Source organism: Coregonus lavaretus, assembly GCF_964263955.1.
Source record: "Coregonus lavaretus genome assembly, contig: HAP1_SCAFFOLD_784, whole genome shotgun sequence".
Lineage (NCBI taxonomy): Eukaryota > Metazoa > Chordata > Actinopteri > Salmoniformes > Salmonidae > Coregonus > Coregonus lavaretus.
In genome coordinates, this window is record NW_028161810.1 from 132,419 (window position 1) to 152,500 (window position 20,082).

At 46.2% G+C, this 20,082-nt stretch overlaps 1 protein-coding gene and 1 long non-coding RNA gene across 4 annotated transcripts in view; both read left to right on the top strand.

The window, feature by feature from the left end:
* Positions 1-20,082, top strand: part of LOC311120046 (FERM, ARHGEF and pleckstrin domain-containing protein 2-like) — an 83,835-nt gene that overhangs the window by 59,039 nt on the left and 4,714 nt on the right. Inside the window, exons 22-25 of the mRNA XM_084194675.1 lie at positions 2,817-2,899; positions 3,121-3,239; positions 6,173-6,336; positions 19,989-20,082. The exon at positions 19,989-20,082 is cut by the window's right edge and continues 14 nt beyond it. Of these exons, the coding sequence (XP_084050801.1) occupies positions 2,817-2,899; positions 3,121-3,239; positions 6,173-6,336; positions 19,989-20,082 (460 nt within the window). The remainder of the gene's footprint in view (positions 1-2,816; positions 2,900-3,120; positions 3,240-6,172; positions 6,337-19,988) is intronic.
* LOC311120047 lies at positions 12,176-19,929 on the top strand. Of its 3 annotated transcripts, none has more exons than XR_014612065.1 (4): positions 12,176-15,359; positions 15,436-16,308; positions 16,399-16,564; positions 16,601-19,929. It is a non-coding gene; the product is annotated as an uncharacterized lncRNA (long non-coding RNA). The 3 variants fall into 3 exon arrangements; XR_014612066.1 differs by having other exon boundaries at positions 12,176-14,119; positions 14,192-15,359; positions 15,436-16,564; XR_014612064.1 differs by having other exon boundaries at positions 15,436-16,564.

The window sequence follows — 20,082 nt, forward strand, 5'->3', positions numbered from 1 at the left end:
TAACCTGACGTAGCCGCGGTAACCTGACGTAGCCGCGGTAACCTGACGTAGCCGCGGTAACCTGACGTAGCTGCGGTAACCTGACGTAGCTGCGGTAACCTGACGTAGCTGCGGTAACCTGACGTAGCCGTGGCAACTGCTCCTAATAAAAGACTCCTCTTCATAATGGGGAATTACGGTTTAATGTTTACTAGGGTTGCAAAATTCTAGTAACTTTCACAAAATTACTACTCATGTATATGTGCAACTATTTGATTCAGCAAGTCGTCCCATGGTGACAAAAGGGACATTTCAGAAAACATCACCCTGCATGGGCTACTCTGTACTGTCAAGGAGAACGAGGGCTCCGTTCAATCCGTAGTGCGGAAGATCTGCGTTCTAGCGCGATCGACATTTAAAGGCAATGTTACCGCGTTCGCGGAGACTGCATTCACGGTAAAAACGCTGCATATGTCGGCTCAATCGGAAATGACCTTTAAATGTCAACCGCGCTACAACGCAGATCTTCCACGCTACGGATTGAATCGAGCCCCAAGTTACTGAAAGGTTTTATATCAACATCTCTCAGCTGTCACGATAGTTCAGTTTTCTGGCTCAAACACTTGTTGAATGATGAGTGTTTTTAGCAAGAGTCAGACAGGAAACTGAGGGAGAGAAGTCACTGCTAAAGAAGGAGGGGAGGGGGGGGGGGGGGGGGGGTTGGAACGTTAGACCAGGTCAAGGAGACGTGTTTCCATTGCATTCCATAATAAAGAATAGCGTTGTGTTGGAAGTTTGGTTAAGGGTGGGGGTTTGGCTGGGGTGAAGTTCGTTTGTCAGTGAGACGACCTCGAGGTCCCTGCTTGGGTCTAACCTGCGTCTCTGCTTCTTCACTTCTGACGCAGCTGATAGTTTTGGATGCTCCGGTGAGTACTCTGGGCTCTGTCAGCTAGGACACGCAGCCCTGCTCCCTCTCCCGTGCTTGTGTAGACAATACAACGCTTGGATGTGGGCTCTGACGAGACATCTGTGATTGGATGGGAAAAGGGAGAAAGAAGCTGTGTTGGTTTAGAGTGCCAGATGTGAATACCTCAGACCAGACGGATGTACAGCGCATTCGGGAAAGTATTCAGACCCCTTGACATTTTCCACAATTCCAAAGTGAAAACAGGTTTTTATAAATTTTGGCTAATATATTAAATATAAAAAACAGATACCTTTTATTTAAGTATTCAGACCCTTTGCTATGAGACTCGAAATTGAGCTTCGGTGCATCCTGTTTCCATTGATCATCCTTTAGATCTTTCTACAACTTGATTGGAGTCCATCTGTGGTCAATTCAATTGATTGGACATGATTTGAAAAGGTACACACCTGTCTATATAAGGTCCCACCGTTGACAGTGTGCATGTCAGAGCAAAAACCAAGCCATGAGGTCGAAGGAATTGTCCGTAGAGCTCCGAGATAGGATTGTGTCGAGGCACAGATATGTGTATGCAGCATTGAAGGTCCCCAAGAGCACAGTGGCCTCCATTCTTAAATGGAAAAAGTTTGGAACCACCAAGACTCTTCCTAGAGCTGGCTGCCCAGCCAAACTGAGCAATCGGGGGAGAAGGGCCTTGGTCAGGGAGGTGACCAAGAACCCGATGGGCACTCTGACAGAGCTCCAGAGTTCCTCTGTGGAGATGGGAGAACCTTCCAGAAGGACAACCATCTCATCAGCACTCCACCAATCAGGCCTTTATGGTAGAGTGGCCAGACGGAAGCCACTCCTCAGTAAAAGGCACATGACAGCCCGCTTGGAGTTTGCCAAAAGGCACCTAAAGGACTCTCAGACCATGAGAAACTAGATTCTCTGGTCTGATGAAACCAAGATTGAACTCTTTGGCCTGAATGCCAAGCGTCACGTCTGGAGGAAACCTGGCACCATCCCTACGGTGAAGCATGGTGGTGGGAGCATCATGCTGTGGGGATGTTTTTCAGCGGCAGGGACTGGGAGACTAGTCAGGATCGAGGGAAAGATGAACGGAGCAAAGTACAGAGAGATCCTTGATGAAAACCTGCTCCAGAGCGCTCAGGACCTCAGACTGGGGAGATGGTTCACCTTTCAACAGGACAATGACCCTAAGCACACAGCCAAGGCAATGCAGAAGTGGCTTTGGGACAAGTCTCTGAATGTCCTTGAGTGACCCAGACAGCCTGGACTTGAACCCGATCCAACATCTCTGAAGAGACCTGAAAATAGCTGTGCAGCGACGCTCCCCATCCAACCTGACATAGCTTGAGAGGATCTGCGGAGAAGAATGGGAGAATCTCCCCAAATACAGGTGTGCTAAACTTGTAGCGTCATACCCAAGAAGACTCAAGGCTGTAATCGCTGCCAAAGGTGCTTCAACAAAGTACTGAGTAAAGGGTCTGAATACTTATGTAAATAATATATATATATATATATATATAAAACATTTTTTTTATATAATACATTTGCAAACATTTCTAAAAAAGTTTTTGCTTTGTCATTATGGGGTATTATGTGTAGATTGAGGGGGGAAAAACAATTTAATCCATTTTAGAATAAGGCTATAAAGTAACAAAATGTGGAAAAAAATCATGAGGGTCTGAAAACTTTCCGAATGCACTGTAGACACCCCAGACCGAGAGGCTCTTGGCAGGCCTTCCTGTGATCTGTTTTGCCTCACCTTCCCCTGCTGCTCTCCTCCAATCCCAGGAGAGCTCTAACTGCTCTCCTCCAATCCCATTAGAGCTGGTGGGAGGGGCCAAAGACCAACGTTTCTTTGCTGATCCCCCATCTTACTGGGTCTCTCTGTCTCTTCCTTTAGGTGGAGGAGAGTGAGAATGAGTGGTCCGTCCCCCACTGCTTCACCATCTACTCTGTCCAGAGGACCATTGTGGTGGCAGCCAGGTAAACACAGAGGCGTTTCACGTAGTCACACAACTGTCAAAGATCAAGTAAAAAGTTATGCTTTTAATCTAAAGACTCATTTTAAATCTTAATTTTTTAATAGTGAGCCAGAGTTGTGCCTATGTTTCACTTGAAATCAGGCACGGTTCAAATCCTGAGTCGTAACCCACCTTGCTCACTTCATCTGCTGATCTGTAAATTCTCCCTTTTTGTGATTGTAGCTCGAAGGTGGAGATGGGGAAGTGGATAGAGGATCTCAACATGGCGATAGAGATTGCCAAAAAGTCTCAGGAGAAATCAGACCTCTTCCTGGACCCAGGGCTGTGTGATCGCTCCAACAGTAAGTAATAGATTACCCCTCTATCTATAGTGTATAGTTAGGATCTACAGTACTTATGCATGCACCTAGATGTAGCCTACACTATGAGATCCCGCTTTGTTTTTCATGCAAGTTGTTTTATAGTGATAATGTTTTTATACTGTCTTTTCCCCTTTTGTTGTTTAACCTACTAGCCTCGTGAGCTGGATGTTGTTTAACCTACTAGCCTCGTGAGCTGGATGTTGTGTAACCTACTAGCCTCGTGAGCTGGATGTTGTGTAACCTACTAGGCTCGTGAGCTGGATGTTGTGTAACCTACTAGCCTCGTGAGCTGGATGTTGTGTAACCTACTAGCCTCGTGAGCTGGATGTTGTGTAACCTACTAGCCTCGTGAGCTGGATGTTGTGTAACCTACTAGCCTCGTGAGCTGGATGTTGTTTAACCTACTAGCCTCGTGAGCTGGATGTTGTTTAACCTACTAGCCTCGTGAGCTGGATGTTGTGTAACCTACTAGCCTCGTGAGCTGGATGTTGTTTAACCTACTAGCCTCGTGAGCTGGGTTTGAATCCACCATATAGTGGGGAGAACAAGTATTTGATACACTGCCGATTTTGCAGGTTTTCCTACTTACAAAGCATGTAAATCACATCCAGAAAATCACATTGTATGATTTCTAAGTAATTAATTTGCATTTTATTGCGTGACATAAGTATTTGATACATCAGAAAAGCAGAACTTAATATTTGGTACAGAAACCTTTGTTTGCAATTACAGAGATCATACATTTCCTGTAGGTCTTGACCAGGTTTGCACACACTGCAGCAGGGATTTTGGCCCACTCCTCCATACAGATCCTTCAGGTTTCGGGGCTGTCGCTGGGCAATACGGACTTTCAGCTCCCTCCAAAGATTTTCTATTGGGTTCAGGTCTGGAGACTGGCTAGGCCACTCCAGGACCTTGAAATGCTTCTTACGGAGCCACTCCTTAGTTGCCCTGGCTGTGTGTTTCGGGTCATTGTCATGCTGGAAGACCCAGCCACGACCCATCTTCAATGCTCTTACTGAGGGAAGGAGGTTGTTGGCCAAGATCTCGTGATACATGGCCCCATCCATCCTCCCCTCAATACGGTGCAGTCGTCCTGTCCCCTTTGCAGAAAAGCATCCTCAAAGAATGATGTTTCCACCTCCATGCTTCACGGTTGGGATGGTGTTCTTGGGGTTGTACTCATCCTTCTTCTTCCTCCAAACACAGCGAGTGGAGTTCAGACCAAAAAGCTATATTTTTGTCTCATCGGACCACATGACCTTCTCCCATTCCTCCTCTGGATCATCCAGATGGTCATTGGCAAACTTCAGACGGGCCTGGACATGCGCTGGCTTGAGCAGGGGGACCTTGTGTGCGCTGCAGGATTTTAATCCATGACGGCGTAGTGTGTTACTAATGGTTTTCTTTGAGACTGTGGTCCCAGCTCTCTTCAGGTCATTGACCAGGTCCTGCCGTGTAGTTCTGGGCTGATCCCTCACCTTCCTCATGATCATTGATGCCCCACGAGGTGAGATCTTGCATGGAGCCCCAGACCGAGGGTGATTGACCGTCATCTTGAACTTCTTCCATTTTCTAATAATTGCGCCAACAGTTGTTGCCTTCTCACCAAGCTGCTTGCCTATTGTCCTGTAGCCCATCCCAGCCTTGTGCAGGTCTACAATTTTATCCTTGATGTCCTTACACAGCTCTCTGGTCTTGGCCATTGTGGAGAGGTTGGAGTCTGTTTGATTGAGTGTGTGGACAAGTGTCTTTTTTACAGGTAACTAGTTCAAACAGGTGCAGTTAATACAGATAATGAGTGGAGAACAGGAGGGCTTCTTAAAGGAAAAACTAACAGGTCTGTGAGAGCCGGAATTCTTACTGGTTTGTAGGTGATCAAATACTTATGTCATGCAATAAAATCCAAATTAATTACTTAAAAATCATACAATGTGATTTTCTGGAAAATTACAGACCTCTACATGCTTTGTAAGTAGGAAAACCTGCAAAATCGGCAGTGTATCAAATATTTGTTCTCCCCACTGTATGTGTGGAGTATGCTTATGTGTGTCAGTGGATATTCTGGTGTACCCATGGACTGTTGGAGCCAGACTCCTATTGGGTGGACTTTGTACAAATGTACTGTACCCCTCCCTTTTAGATGTAGCTAACGCCGCCCGTCCTCCCCCCTGCCCCTCCCCCCTGCCCCTCCCCCCTGCCCCTCCACTCTCCACCCTGCCCCTCCACTCTCCACCCTGCCCCTCAACTCTCCACCCTGCCCCTCCACCCTGCCCCTCCACCCTGCCCCTCCACCCTGCCCCTCCACCCTGCCCCTCCACCCTGCCCCTCCGCCCCTGCCCCTCCGCCCCTCTGCCCCTCCACCCCTGCCCCTCCGCCCCTGCCCCTCCGCCCCTCCACCCCTGCCCCTCTACTCCTCCACCCTGCCCCTCTACCCCTCCACCCTGCCCCTCCACCCTGCCCCTCTACCCTGCCCCTCCACCCTGCCCCTCCACCCTGCCCCTCCACCCTGCCCCTCCACCCTGCCCCTCCACCCTGCCCCTCCACCCTGCCCCTCCACCCTGCCCCTCCACCCTGGCCCTCCACCCTGGCCCTCCACCCTGGCCCTCCACCCTGCCCCTCCACCCTGCCCCTCCACCCCTGCCCGTCTACCCCTCCACCCCTGCCCCTCCACCCCTGCCCCTCCACCCCTGCCCCTCCACCCCTGCCCCTCCACCCCTGCCCCTCCACCCCTGCCCCTCCACCCCTGCCCCTCTACCCCTCCACCCTGCCCCTCTACCCCTGCCCCTCCACCCCTGCCCCTCCGCCCCTGCCCCTCTACCCCTCCACCCTGCCCCTCCACCCCTACCCCTCCACCCCTGCCCCTCCACCCCTCCACCCCTGCACCCCTCCCCCCATCCCTCCTTCCTCAGGGTCGTCGGATGAGGTTTCTCTGGAGCAGGAGTCAGAGGATGACATGTCGTCGTCCCGTAACTCTCTGGATAAGCAGACCCATCACCGTGCCAACAGCACCATGCATGTCTGCTGGCATCGCAACACCAGCGTGTCCATGTCAGACCACAGCTTGGCTGTGGAGGTAGAGACAGACACACACACACACACACACACACACACAGAGACACACACACACACACACAGAGACACACACACAGACAGAGAGACAGACACACACACACACACACAGAGAGACACAGACAGACAGACAGACACACACACACAGAGAGACACACACACACACACACACACACACACACACACACACACACACACACACACACACACACAGAGACACACACACACACACCCACAGAGACACACACACAGACAGAGAGACAGACACACACACACACACACAGAGAGACACAGACAGACAGACAGACACACACACACAGAGAGACACACACACAGACAGACAGACACACACACACACACACACAGAGACACACACAGAGACACACACACACACAGAGAGACACACACACAGACAGAGAGACACACACACACACACACACACACAGAGACACACACACAGACAGAGACAGAGAGACAGACACACACACACACACACACACAGAGAGACACACACACAGACAGAGAGACACACACACAGACAGAGAGACACACACACAGACAGAGAGACACACACACACACACACACACACACAGAGACACACACACAGACAGAGAGACAGATGCACACACGTTTGCTTAAGTTAGTCCATCGCGTCCGATGACTTCCATCACTGCTTGTGGGTTCGCTGATGACTGTATAGTCCGATGCAGGATGCGCACTGTCAGCCACAGACAACACAGAGAGGCCTGTCCCGTGCAGCCATGGTCATATGTTGTCTCTGTCGCTTCGCCCCCCACACACACACACACACACACACACTTATATGTGTCCTATTTCACACATGTACAAGTGTGAATTTGATATTATTATTTTGCATATCCCACCCTCGGAGAGTGGGGTCACGGCCAGGGTCAGCCATTATCAACGGCGACCCTGGGGCAATTATGGTTAAATGCCTTGCTAAAGGGCACATGGGCATATTTTTCACCTTGTCTGCGATTCGACTTAGCGACCTTTAGGTTATTGTCTAGCAGCACAGACCGTTGAAGTCAGAAGTTTACGTACACCTTCGCCAAATACATTTAAACTCAGTTTTTCACAATTCCTGACCTTTAATCCTAGTAAACATTACCTGTCTTAGGTCAGTTAGGATCACCACTTTATTTTAAGAATGTGAAATGTCAGAATAATAGTAGAGAGAATGATTTATTTCAGCTTTTATTTATTTCATCACATTCCCAGTGGGTCAGAAGTTTACATACACTCAATTAGTATTTGGTAGCATTGCCTTTAAATTGTTTAACTTGGGTCAAACGTTTCGGGTAACCTTCCACAAGCTTCCCACAATAAGTTGGGTGAATTTTGGCCCTTTTCTCCTGACAGAGCTGGTGTAACTGAGTCAGGTTTGTAGGCCTCCTTGCTCGCACACACTTTTTCAGTTCTGCCACAAATAGGATTGAGGTCAGGGCTTTGTGATGGCCACTCCAATACCTTGACTTTGTTGTCCTTAAGCTATTTTGCCACAACTTTGGAAGTATGCTTGGGGTCATTGTCCATTTGGAAGACCCATTTGCGACCAAGCTTTAACTTCCTGACTGATTTCTTGATGTTGCTTCAATATATCCACCTAATTTTCCTTCCTCATGATGCCATCTATTTTGTGAAGTGCATCAGTCCCTCCTGCAGCAAAGTACCCCCACAGCATGATGCTGCCACCCCTGTGCTTCACGGTTGGGATGGTGTTCTTCGGCTTGCAAGCGACCCCCTTTTTCCTCCAAACATAATGATGGTCATTATGGCCAAACAGTTCTATTTTTGTTTCATCAGACCAGAGGACATTTCTCCAGAAAGTACGATCTTTGTCCCCATGTGCAGTTGCAAACCGTAGTCTGGCTTTTTTATGGTGGTTTTGGAGCAGTGGCTTCTTCCTTGCTGAGCGGCCTTTCACCAAAGTACGTTCATCTCTAGGAGACAGAACGCGTCTCCTTCCTGAGCGGTATGACGGCTGCGTGGTCCCATGGTGTTTATACTTGCGTACTATTGTTTGTACAGATGAATGTGGTACCTTCAGGCGTTTGGAAATTGCTCCCAAGGATGAACCAGACTTGTGGAGGTCTACAGTTCTTTTTCTGAGGTCTTGGCTGATTTCATTTGATTTTCCCATGATGTCAAGCAAAGAGGCACTGAGTTTGAAGGTAGGCCTTGAAATACATCCACAGGTACACCTCCAATTGACTCAAATGATGTCAATTAGCCTATCAGAAGCTTCTAAAGCCATGACATCATTTTCTGGAATTTTCCAAGCTGTTTAAAGGCACAGTCAACTTAGTGTATGTAAACTTCTGACCCACTGGAATTGTGATACAGTGAATTATAAGTGAAATAATCTGTCTGTAAACAATTGTTGGAAAGATTACTTGTGTCATGCACAAAGTAGATGTCCTAACCAACTTGCCAAAACTATAGTTTGTTAACAAGAAATGTGTGGAGTGGTTGAAAAACGAGTTTTAATGACTCCAACCTAAGTGTACGTAAACTTCCGACTTCAACTGTATAAATCAAATCAAATTGTATTTGTCACATGTTCCGAATACAACTGGTGTAGACTTAATCGTGAAACGCTTGCAGAGTAAAAAAATTAACAATTATAATAGTAACACAAGGAATAAAATAAAATACACAAGAATGGAGCTATACACAGGAAGTACCAGTACCAGATCAATGTGGAGCTATATACAGGAAGTACCAGTACCAGATCAATGTGGAGCTATATACAGGGAGTACCAGTACCAGATCAATGTGGAGCTATATACAGGGAGTACCAGTACCAGATCAATGTGGAGCTATACACAGGGAGTACCAGTACCAGATCAATGTGGAGCTATATACAGGAAGTACCAGTACCAGATCAATGTGGAGCTATATACAGGAAGTACCAGTACCAGATCAATGTGGAGCTATATACAGGAAGTACCAGTACCAGATCAATGTGGAGCTATATACAGGGAGTACCAGATCAACGTGGAGCTATATACAGGAAGTATCAGTACCAGATCAATGTGGAGCTATATACAGGAAGTACCAGTACCAGATCAATGTGGAGCTATATACAGGAAGTACCAGTACCAGATCAATGTGGAGCTATATACAGGGAGTACCAGTACCAGATCAATGTCGAGCTATATACAGGGAGTACCAGTACCAGATCAATGTGGAGCTATATACAGGAAGTACCAGTACCAGATCAATGTGGAGCTATATACAGGGAGTACCAGTACCAGATCAATGTGGAGCTATATACAGGGAGTACCAGTACCAGATCAATGTGGAGCTATATACAGGGAGTACCAGTACCAGATCAATGTGGAGCTATATACAGGAAGTACCAGTACCAGATCAATGTGGAGCTATACACAGGAAGTACCAGTATATAGAGCGTTGGTGCCGGCGTAATGGGATGACACTTTCCTCCTATATTGTCCTTTGGCATGTTCGATGTCATAGCGGGCTTTCTTTTAAAGCGTACGTGTCCCGTTCCTTGTAAGCGGTTGCTCTAGCCTTTAGACCAGCGTGGATGTTTGCCTGTAATCCATGGTTTTTGGTTTGGATACGTTCTTGTAGTCACTGTGGGGACGACACCGTCTATGCACTTATTGATGAAGCCTGTGACTGATGGGGTAAACTCAATGTTATCGGATCAATCCCGGAACACATCCCAGTCTGTACCAGCAAAACAGTCCTATAGCCTCGCTTCTGCTTCATCCGACCACTTCCGTATTGAGCACATCACTGGTACTTCCTTTTTGAGCTTTTGTTTGTAAACAGGAAGCAGGAGTTTTATTCGATTTTTTTATTTATTTAACCTTTATTTAACTAGGCAAGTCAGTTAAGGACAAATTCTTATTTACAATGACGGCCTACCAAGAGGCAAAAGGCCTCCTGCAGGGACGGGGGCTGGGATAAAAAAAGTAATGTTTTCAGACAAAACACACCACGACAAGAGACACCACAACACTACATAAAGAGAGACCTAAGACAATGGAGTCATGGTCAGATTTGCCGAAGGGAGGACGAGGGAGAGCCTTGCATGCATTTCTGTGGGTAGAATAAAAGTGGTCTAGAGTTTTTGCGCCCCTATTGGCGCAGGAGACGTGTTGGTAGAAGTGAGCTAGGACAGTTTTAAGTCTCTCAAGAGTTAGTCTCCACCCACAAGAAATGCTGCCTCTGGGTGAGCGGGTTCTTGTTTGTTTATGGCCCCATACAGTTCGTTGAGTGGTGTTGGTTTGGGGCGGGATGTAGACTGCCGTGATAATTACAGATGAGAACTCTCTTGGTAGATAAAAGGGTCTGCAGTTTACCATGAGGTATTCTAGCTCAAGATTTCCGTCACACTTGAAGCAGCACACCAGTTGTTATTTATGAAAAAACACAGTTCAAGTCGTATTTCAAGTTGAAATCGAGGTTAGTAACTGACGATCTGATGTCCAGAAGTGCTTGGCGGTCATATGTGGTAATAGAATGAACTTTCTGTATAGAAATAGTTAACATAAACACGATAAAAGTCCCTATATAGCAAAGATGGGTTGGAACTCGTACAATGTCGCCCTTCTCTGTTTAAAAAAAAAAAAAAATGTCGGCACTGTTTTTAAAAACGCATCCTTCAGCGTTGTTGGTCAGCTGTCAGACAGAGCTGCAGTATTGGGGAAGCGTTCATTGGGCACACAGAGCGGTGGATACACGGCCCCGTCCTCATCTCCTCACCCTCTCCTCACCCCATCGTCATTCTCCTCACCTCCCTGTTCCACTCTCTCTCCCATGGTTAATCTTCTGTCCTCCGACCATCTTTTTCATTTCAGTGTCTCACTGTTTCTTCACTTCCTTGCACTGCTGTCTTGTCTTGGTGGAAACACTCCAATCAGAAGCGTTTTTTTATCTATGGCAGTCTTCTTCTGTTGTTAACTAACTCCTCCCCTCCACAGCCCTGGCTGAAGGACTTTCTAATCTAACTTCTCTTTCTCCCCATTCTGTTTCTGTCACTGAATGTAAGCTGCCAACTCATCCTATTTTACTTTCCTCCTTTATCCACACCTCTTTCTTTTTCTGTCCTTTTTGCTTTCTGCCCCTCTCTCTGTCCTCTCTCTCTCTCTCTCTGTCCTCTCTCTCTCTCTGTCCTTTCTCTCTCTCTGTCCTTTCTCTCTCTCTCTCTGTCCTCTCTCTCTCTCTCTCTGTCCTCTCTCTCTCTCTCTCTGTCCTCTCTCTCTCTCTCTGTCCTCTCTCTCTCTCTCTCTCTGTCCTCTCTCTCTCTCTCTGTTCTCTCTCTCTGTCCTTCTCTCTCTCTCTCTGTCCTTCTCTCTCTCTCTCTCTGTCCTTCTATCTCTCTCTCTCTGTCTTTCTCTCTCTCTCTCTCTGTTCTCTCTCTCTCTGTGTCTCTCTCTCTCTCTCTCTCTCTCTCTCTCTCTGTGTCCTCTCTCTCTCTGTCCTCTCTCTCTCTGTCCTCTCTGTTCTCTCTCTCTGTTCTCTCTCTGTTCTCTCTCTGTTCTCTCTCTGTTCTCTCTCTCTCTCTCTCTCTCTCTCTCTCTCTCTCTCTCTCTCTCTCTCTCTCTGTCCTTCTCTGTCTCTCTCCCTCTGTCCTTCTCTGTCCTTCTCTCTCTCTGTCCCCCCCCCACCCCCCCCAGTGTTCTGTTCCCCAGCCGTGTCTCCAGAGCTCCCTCCTCGTTACCTGCTGGGTCAGGGCCAGAGACCCAACACCATCACACACGTCTGCTGGTACCGCAACCAGAATCTCTCGCTCACTGATTATCTGCGGATGAACCAGGTACCACACTAGCAGAACCAGGTTCCAGACTGTAGAACCTGGTACCAGACTAGAACCATGGTAGAACCAGGTACCAGACTAGAACCATACTAGAAACAGGTACCAGACTATATCAATGGTAGAACCATTTACCAGACCAGAACCATGGTTGAACCAGGTACCAGACTAGAACCATGGTTGAACCAGGTACCAGACTAGAACCATGGTAGAACCAGGTACCAGACTAGAACCATGGTAGAACCAGGTACCAGACTAGAACCATGGTAGAACCAGGTACCAGACTAGAACCATGGTAGAACCAGGTACCAGACTAGAACCAGACTAGAACCAGGTACCAGACTAGAACCATGGTAGAACCAGGTACCAGACTAGAACCAGACTAGAACCAGGTACCAGACTAGAACCATGGTAGAACCAGGTACCAGACTATAACCATGGTAGAATCAGGTACCAGTCTAGAACCATGGTAGAAACAGGTACCAGACTAGAACCAAGCTAGAACCAGGTACCAGACTAGAACAATGGTTGAACCAGATACCAGACTAGAACCATACCAGAACCAGGGTAGAACCAGGTACCAGACTAGAACCAGGTACCAGACTAGAACCATGGTAGAACCAGGTACCAGACTAGAACCAGATACCAGACTAGAACCATACCAGAACCAGACTAGAACCATGTACCAGACTAGAACCAGGTACCAGACTAGAACCAGACTAGAACCAGGTACCAGACTAGAAGCATGTACCAGACTAGAACCATGTACCAGACTAGAACCAGACTAGAACCATGTACCAGACTAGAACCATGTACCAGACTAGAACCAGACTAGAACCAGGTACCAGACTAGAACCAGGTACCAGACTAGAACCATGTACCAGACTAGAACCAGACTAGAACCAGGTACCAGACTAGAACCAGGTACCAGACTAGAACCAGACTAGAACCAGGTACCAGACTAGAACCAGGTACCAGACTAGAACCAGACTAGAACCATGTACCAGACTAGAACCAGACTAGAACCAGGTACCAGACTAGAACCAGGTACCAGACTAGAACCAGGTACCAGACTAGAACCATGTACCAGACTAGAACCATGTACCAGACTAGAACCATGTACCAGACTAGAACCATGTACCAGACTAGAACCATGTACCAGACTAGAAGCATGTACCAGACTAGAACCAGGTACCAGACTAGAACCAGACTAGAACCAGGTACCAGACTAGAACCAGGTACCAGACTAGAACCAGGTACCAGACTAGAACCATGTACCAGACTAGAACCAGGTACCAGACTAGAACCAGACTAGAACCAGGTACCAGACTAGAACCAGACTAGAACCAGGTACCAGACTAGAACCAGGTACCAGACTAGAACCAGGTACCAGACTAGAACCAGGTACCAGACTAGAACCAGACTAGAACCATGTACCAGACTAGAACCATGTACCAGACTAGAACCATGTACCAGACTAGAACCAGGTACCAGACTAGAACCAGGTACCAGACTAGAACCAGACTAGAACCAGGTACCAGACTAGAACCAGGTACCAGACTAGAACCATGTACCAGACTAGAACCATGTACCAGACTAGAACCATGTACCAGACTAGAACCAGGTACCAGATTAGAACCAGACTAGAACCAGGTACCAGACTAGAACCAGGTACCAGACTAGAACCATGTACCAGACTAGAACCAGACTAGAACCAGGTACCAGACTAGAACCAGGTACCAGACTAGAACCAGGTACCAGACTAGAACCAGGTACCAGACTAGAACCAGGTACCAGACTAGAAGCATGTACCAGACTAGAACCATGTACCAGACTAGAACCAGACTAGAACCAGGTACCAGACTAGAACCAGGTACCAGACTAGAACCAGGTACCAGACTAGAACCAGGTACCAGACTAGAAGCATGTACCAGACTAGAACCAGGTACCAGACTAGAACCAGACTAGAACCATGTACCAGACTAGAACCATGTACCAGACTAGAACCATGTACCAGACTAGAACCATGTACCAGACTAGAACCAGGTACCAGACTAGAACCAGACTAGAACCAGGTACCAGACTAGAACCAGGTACCAGACTAGAACCATGTACCAGACTAGAACCATGTACCAGACTAGAACCATGTACCAGACTAGAACCAGGTACCAGACTAGAACCAGACTAGAACCAGGTACCAGACTAGAACCAGGTACCAGACTAGAACCATGTACCAGACTAGAACCAGACTAGAACCAGGTACCAGACTAGAACCAGGTACCAGACTAGAACCAGGTACCAGACTAGAACCATGTACCAGACTAGAAGCATGTACCAGACTAGAACCATGTACCAGACTAGAACCAGACTAGAACCAGGTACCAGACTAGAACCAGGTACCAGACTAGAACCAGGTACCAGACTAGAACCAGGTACCAGACTAGAACCAGGTACCAGACTAGAACCATGGTAGAAACAGGTACCAGACTAGAACGATACTATAACCAGGTACCAGACTAGAACCATGGGAGAACCATGTACCAGACTAGAACCAGACTAGAACCAGGTACCAGACTAGAACCATGGTAGAACCAGGTACCAGACTAGAACCATGGTAGAACCAGGTACCAGACTAGAACCAGACTAGAACCAGGTACCAGACTAGAACCATGGTAGAACCAGGTACCAGACTATAACCATGGTAGAATCAGGTACCAGTCTAGAACCATGGTAGAAACAGGTACCAGACTAGAACCAAGCTAGAACCAGGTACCAGACTAGAACAATGGTTGAACCAGATACCAGACTAGAACCATACCAGAACCAGGGTAGAACCAGGTACCAGACTAGAACCAGGTACCAGACTAGAACCATGGTAGAACCAGGTACCAGACTAGAACCATACCAGAACCAGACTAGAACCATGTACCAGACTAGAACCAGGTACCAGACTAGAACCAGACTAGAACCAGGTACCAGACTAGAAGCATGTACCAGACTAGAACCATGTACCAGACTAGAACCAGACTAGAACCATGTACCAGACTAGAACCATGTACCAGACTAGAACCAGACTAGAACCAGGTACCAGACTAGAACCAGGTACCAGACTAGAACCATGTACCAGACTAGAACCAGACTAGAACCAGGTACCAGACTAGAACCAGGTACCAGACTAGAACCAGACTAGAACCAGGTACCAGACTAGAACCAGGTACCAGACTAGAACCAGGTACCAGACTAGAACCAGACTAGAACCATGTACCAGACTAGAACCAGACTAGAACCAGGTACCAGACTAGAACCAGGTACCAGACTAGAACCATGTACCAGACTAGAACCATGTACCAGACTAGAACCATGTACCAGACTAGAACCATGTACCAGACTAGAAGCATGTACCAGACTAGAACCAGACTAGAACCAGGTACCAGACTAGAACCAGGTACCAGACTAGAACCAGGTACCAGACTAGAACCATGTACCAGACTAGAACCAGGTACCAGACTAGAACCAGACTAGAACCAGGTACCAGACTAGAACCAGACTAGAACCAGGTACCAGACTAGAACCAGGTACCAGACTAGAACCAGGTACCAGACTAGAACCAGGTACCAGACTAGAACCAGACTAGAACCATGTACCAGACTAGAACCATGTACCAGACTAGAACCATGTACCAGACTAGAACCATGTACCAGACTAGAACCAGGTACCAGACTAGAACCAGGTACCAGACTAGAACCAGACTAGAACCAGGTACCAGACTAGAACCAGGTACCAGACTAGAACCATGTACCAGACTAGAACCATGTACCAGACTAGAACCAGGTACCAGATTAGAACCAGACTAGAACCAGGTACCAGACTAGAACCAGGTACCAGACTAGAACCATGTACCAGACTAGAACCAGACTAGAACCAGGTACCAGACTAGAACCAGGTACCAGACTAGAACCAGGTACCAGACTAGAACCAGGTACCAGACTAGAAGCATGTACCAGACTAGAACCATGTACCAGACTAGAACCAGACTAGAACCAGGTACCAGACTAGAACCAGGTACCAGACTAGAACCAGGTACCAGACTAGAACCAGGTACCAGACTAGAAGCATGTACCAGACTAGAACCAGGTACCAGACTAGAACCAGACTAGAACCATGTACCAGACTAGAACCATGTACCAGACTAGAACCATGTACCAGACTAGAACCATGTACCAGACTAGAACCATGTACCAGACTAGAACCAGGTACCAGACTAGAACCAGACTAGAACCAGGTACCAGACTAGAACCAGGTACCAGACTAGAACCATGTACCAGACTAGAACCATGTACCAGACTAGAACCATGTACCAGACTAGAACCAGGTACCAGACTAGAACCAGACTAGAACCATGTACCAGACTAGAACCAGGTACCAGACTAGAACCATGTACCAGACTAGAACCAGACTAGAACCAGGTACCAGACTAGAACCAGGTACCAGACTAGAACCAGGTACCAGACTAGAACCATGTACCAGACTAGAAGCATGTACCAGACTAGAACCATGTACCAGACTAGAACCAGACTAGAACCAGGTACCAGACTAGAACCAGGTACCAGACTAGAACCAGGTACCAGACTAGAACCAGGTACCAGACTAGAACCATGGTAGAAACAGGTACCAGACTAGAACGATACTATAACCAGGTACCAGACTAGAACCATGGGAGAACCATGTACCAGACTAGAACCAGACTAGAACCAGGTACCAGACTAGAAGCATGTACCAGACTAGAAGCATGTACCAGACTAGAAGCATGTACCAGACTAGAAGCATGTACCAGACTAGAACCAGGTACCAGACTAGAACCAGGTACCAGACTAGAACCAGGTACCATACTAGAACCAGGTACCAGACTAGAAGCATTGTAGAATCAGCCATTATACGAGAACCATGATATAACTAATTACCAAACTGATGATAGAACCACAGTAGAATTTCACAGGGAGATGCCAAATGATACATACAGTTTACTGATCTGCAATGTTGGGGGAGCTACTCTGAAAATATACTTTACCAAGCTTCAGTTACTTCTCACTGGAAGAAGTTAAGCTACACCTAAAGACACCCCTAAGAAAAATATAGTTTACTTAACTAAAGTTACTAAAAAGTAGTTCACTATATCCAAACTACTTTGGTAAAAATTAAATGAAAATCTGAAATGTCAGAAATTATTCACACCCCTTGACTTTTTACACATTTTGTTGTTACAGCCTGAATTTAAAATGGATGAAATTGAGATTGTTTGTCACTGGCCTACACACAATACCCCATAATGTCAAAGTGGAATTATATTATTTTTTGCAAATTAATTAAAAATGAGAAGCTGAAATGTCTTGAGTCGATAAGTATTCAACCCCTTTGTTATGGCAAGACTAAATAAGTTCAGGAATACAAATGTGCTTCAGTCACAAAAGTTCCAGGGACTCATTCTGTGTGCAATAATAGTGTTTAACATGATTTTTGAATGACTACCTCATCTCTGTAGCCCACACATACAATTATCTGTAAGGTCCATCAGTCGAGCAGTGCATTTCAAACACAGATTCAGTCACAAAGACCAGGGAGGTTTTCCAATGCCTCGCAAAGAAGGGCACCTATTGGTAGATGGGTAAAAATAAAAATAAGCAGATATTGAATATCCCTTTGAGCATGGTGAAGTTATTGTACTTAACAAAAATATAAACGCAACATGTAAAGTGTTGGTCCCATGTTTCATGAGCTGAAATAAAAGATTCCAGAAGTGTTCCATACGCACAAAAAGCTGATTTCTCTCAAATGTGAACAAATGTGTTTACATCCCTGTTAGTGAGCATTTCTCCTTTGCCAGGATAATCCATCCACCTGACAGGTGTGGCATATCAAGACGCTGATTAAACAGCATGTTCATTTAAACAGGTGCACCTTGTGCTGGGGACAATAAAAGGCCATTCTAAAATGTGCAGTTTTGTCACACTACACAATGCCACAGATGTCTCCAAGTTTTTGGTTGGAGTGTGCAATTGGCATACTCACTGCAGGAATGTCCTCCAGAACTGTTGCCAGATAATTGAATGTTCATTTCTCTACCATAAGCCGCCTCCAATGTCGTTTTAGAGAACTTGGCAGTACGTCCAACCGGCCTCACAACCGCAGACCACATGTATGGCGTCGTGTGGGCGAGCAGTTTGCTGATGTCAACGTTGTGAACAGAGTGCCCCATGGTGGCGGTGGGGTTATGGTATGGGCAGGCATAAGCTACGGACAACGAACACAATTGCATTTTATCAATGGCAATTGGAATGCACAGAAATACCGTGACGAAATCCAGAGGACCATTGTGAGGTATCTGTGACCAACAGATGCATATCTGTATTCCCAGTCATGTGAAATCCATAGCCTAGGGCCTAATGAATTTATTTCAATTGACTGATTTCCTTATATGAACTGTAACTCAGTAAAATCTCTGAAATTGTTGCATGTTGGTTAATATTGTTGTTCAGTATAATTACACTTTGGATGGTGTATCAATACACCCAGTCGCTACAAAGATACAGGTGTCCTTCCTAACTCAGTTGCAGGAGAGGAAGGTAACTGTTTAGGGATTTCACCATGAGGCCAAATTAAAACCATTTAAAGCATTTTAATGGCTGAGAACTGAGAATGGATCAACATTATAGTTACTTCACAATACTAACCTAATTGACAGAGTGAAAAGAAGGAAGTCAGTACAGAAAAACAATATTTCAAAACATGCATCCTGTTTGCAATAAGGCACTAAAGTAATACTGCAAAAAATATTGCAAAACAATTCACTGTTTGTCCTGAATACAAAGTGTTATGTTTGGGGAAAATCCGATACAACACTTTACTGAGCAACACGCTCCATATTTTCAAACATAGTGGTGGCTGCATCATGTTATGGGTATGCTTATAATCGTTAAGGACTAGGACGTTTTTCAGGATAAAAAAAATTAATGGAATGGAGCTAAGCACAGGCAAAATCCTAGAGGAAAACCTGGTTCAGTCTGCTTTCCAACAGACACTGGGAGATGAATTCGCCTTTCAGCAGGACAATAACCTAAAACACAAGGCCAAATATACACTGGAGTTGCTTACCAAGAAGACAGTGAATGTTCCTGAGTGGCCTGGTTACAGTTTTGACTTAAATCTACTTGAAAATCTATGGCAAGACCTGAAAATGGTTGTCTAGCAATGATCAACAACCAATTTGACAGAGCTTGAAGAATGTTTTAAATAATAATGGGCAAATGTTGCACAATCCAGGTGTGGAAAGCTCTTAGAGACTTACCCAGGGAGACTCACAGCTGTAATCGCTGCCAAAGGTGCTTCTACAAAGTATTGACTCAGGGGAGTGAATACTTATGTAAATGAGATTTCTGTATTTCATTTTCAATAAATGTGCAACAATGTCTAAAAACGTGTTTTCACTTTGTCATTATGGGGCATTGTGTGTAGATTGGTGAGGAAAAATAAATATATTTAATCCATTTTGAATTCAGGCTGGAACAGAACCGTGTAACAGAACAAAATGTGAAATAAGTCAAGGGGTATGAATACTTTCTGAAGGCTCTGTACTCCAGTGGGTAGCGAGACCACTACATGCCGATTTAAAGTAATCAACTTCTGAAAACACCACCTAGATTAGAATTTAGTTCAACTACCACCAAGCTACTGCAAAATTGTTGTTAAATTAATTAATTTAACAATTAGTTCACTGCTCTTCAACACTGCTGACTGTCCTGTCCTGTCCTGTCCTGTCCTGTCCTGTCCTGTCCTGTCCTGTCTTCAGAACCAGCTCTCAGGTTACCTCCTACGGAAATTCAAGAACAGCAACGGCTGGCAGAAGCTCTGGGTGGTCTTCACCAACTTCTGTCTGTTCTTTT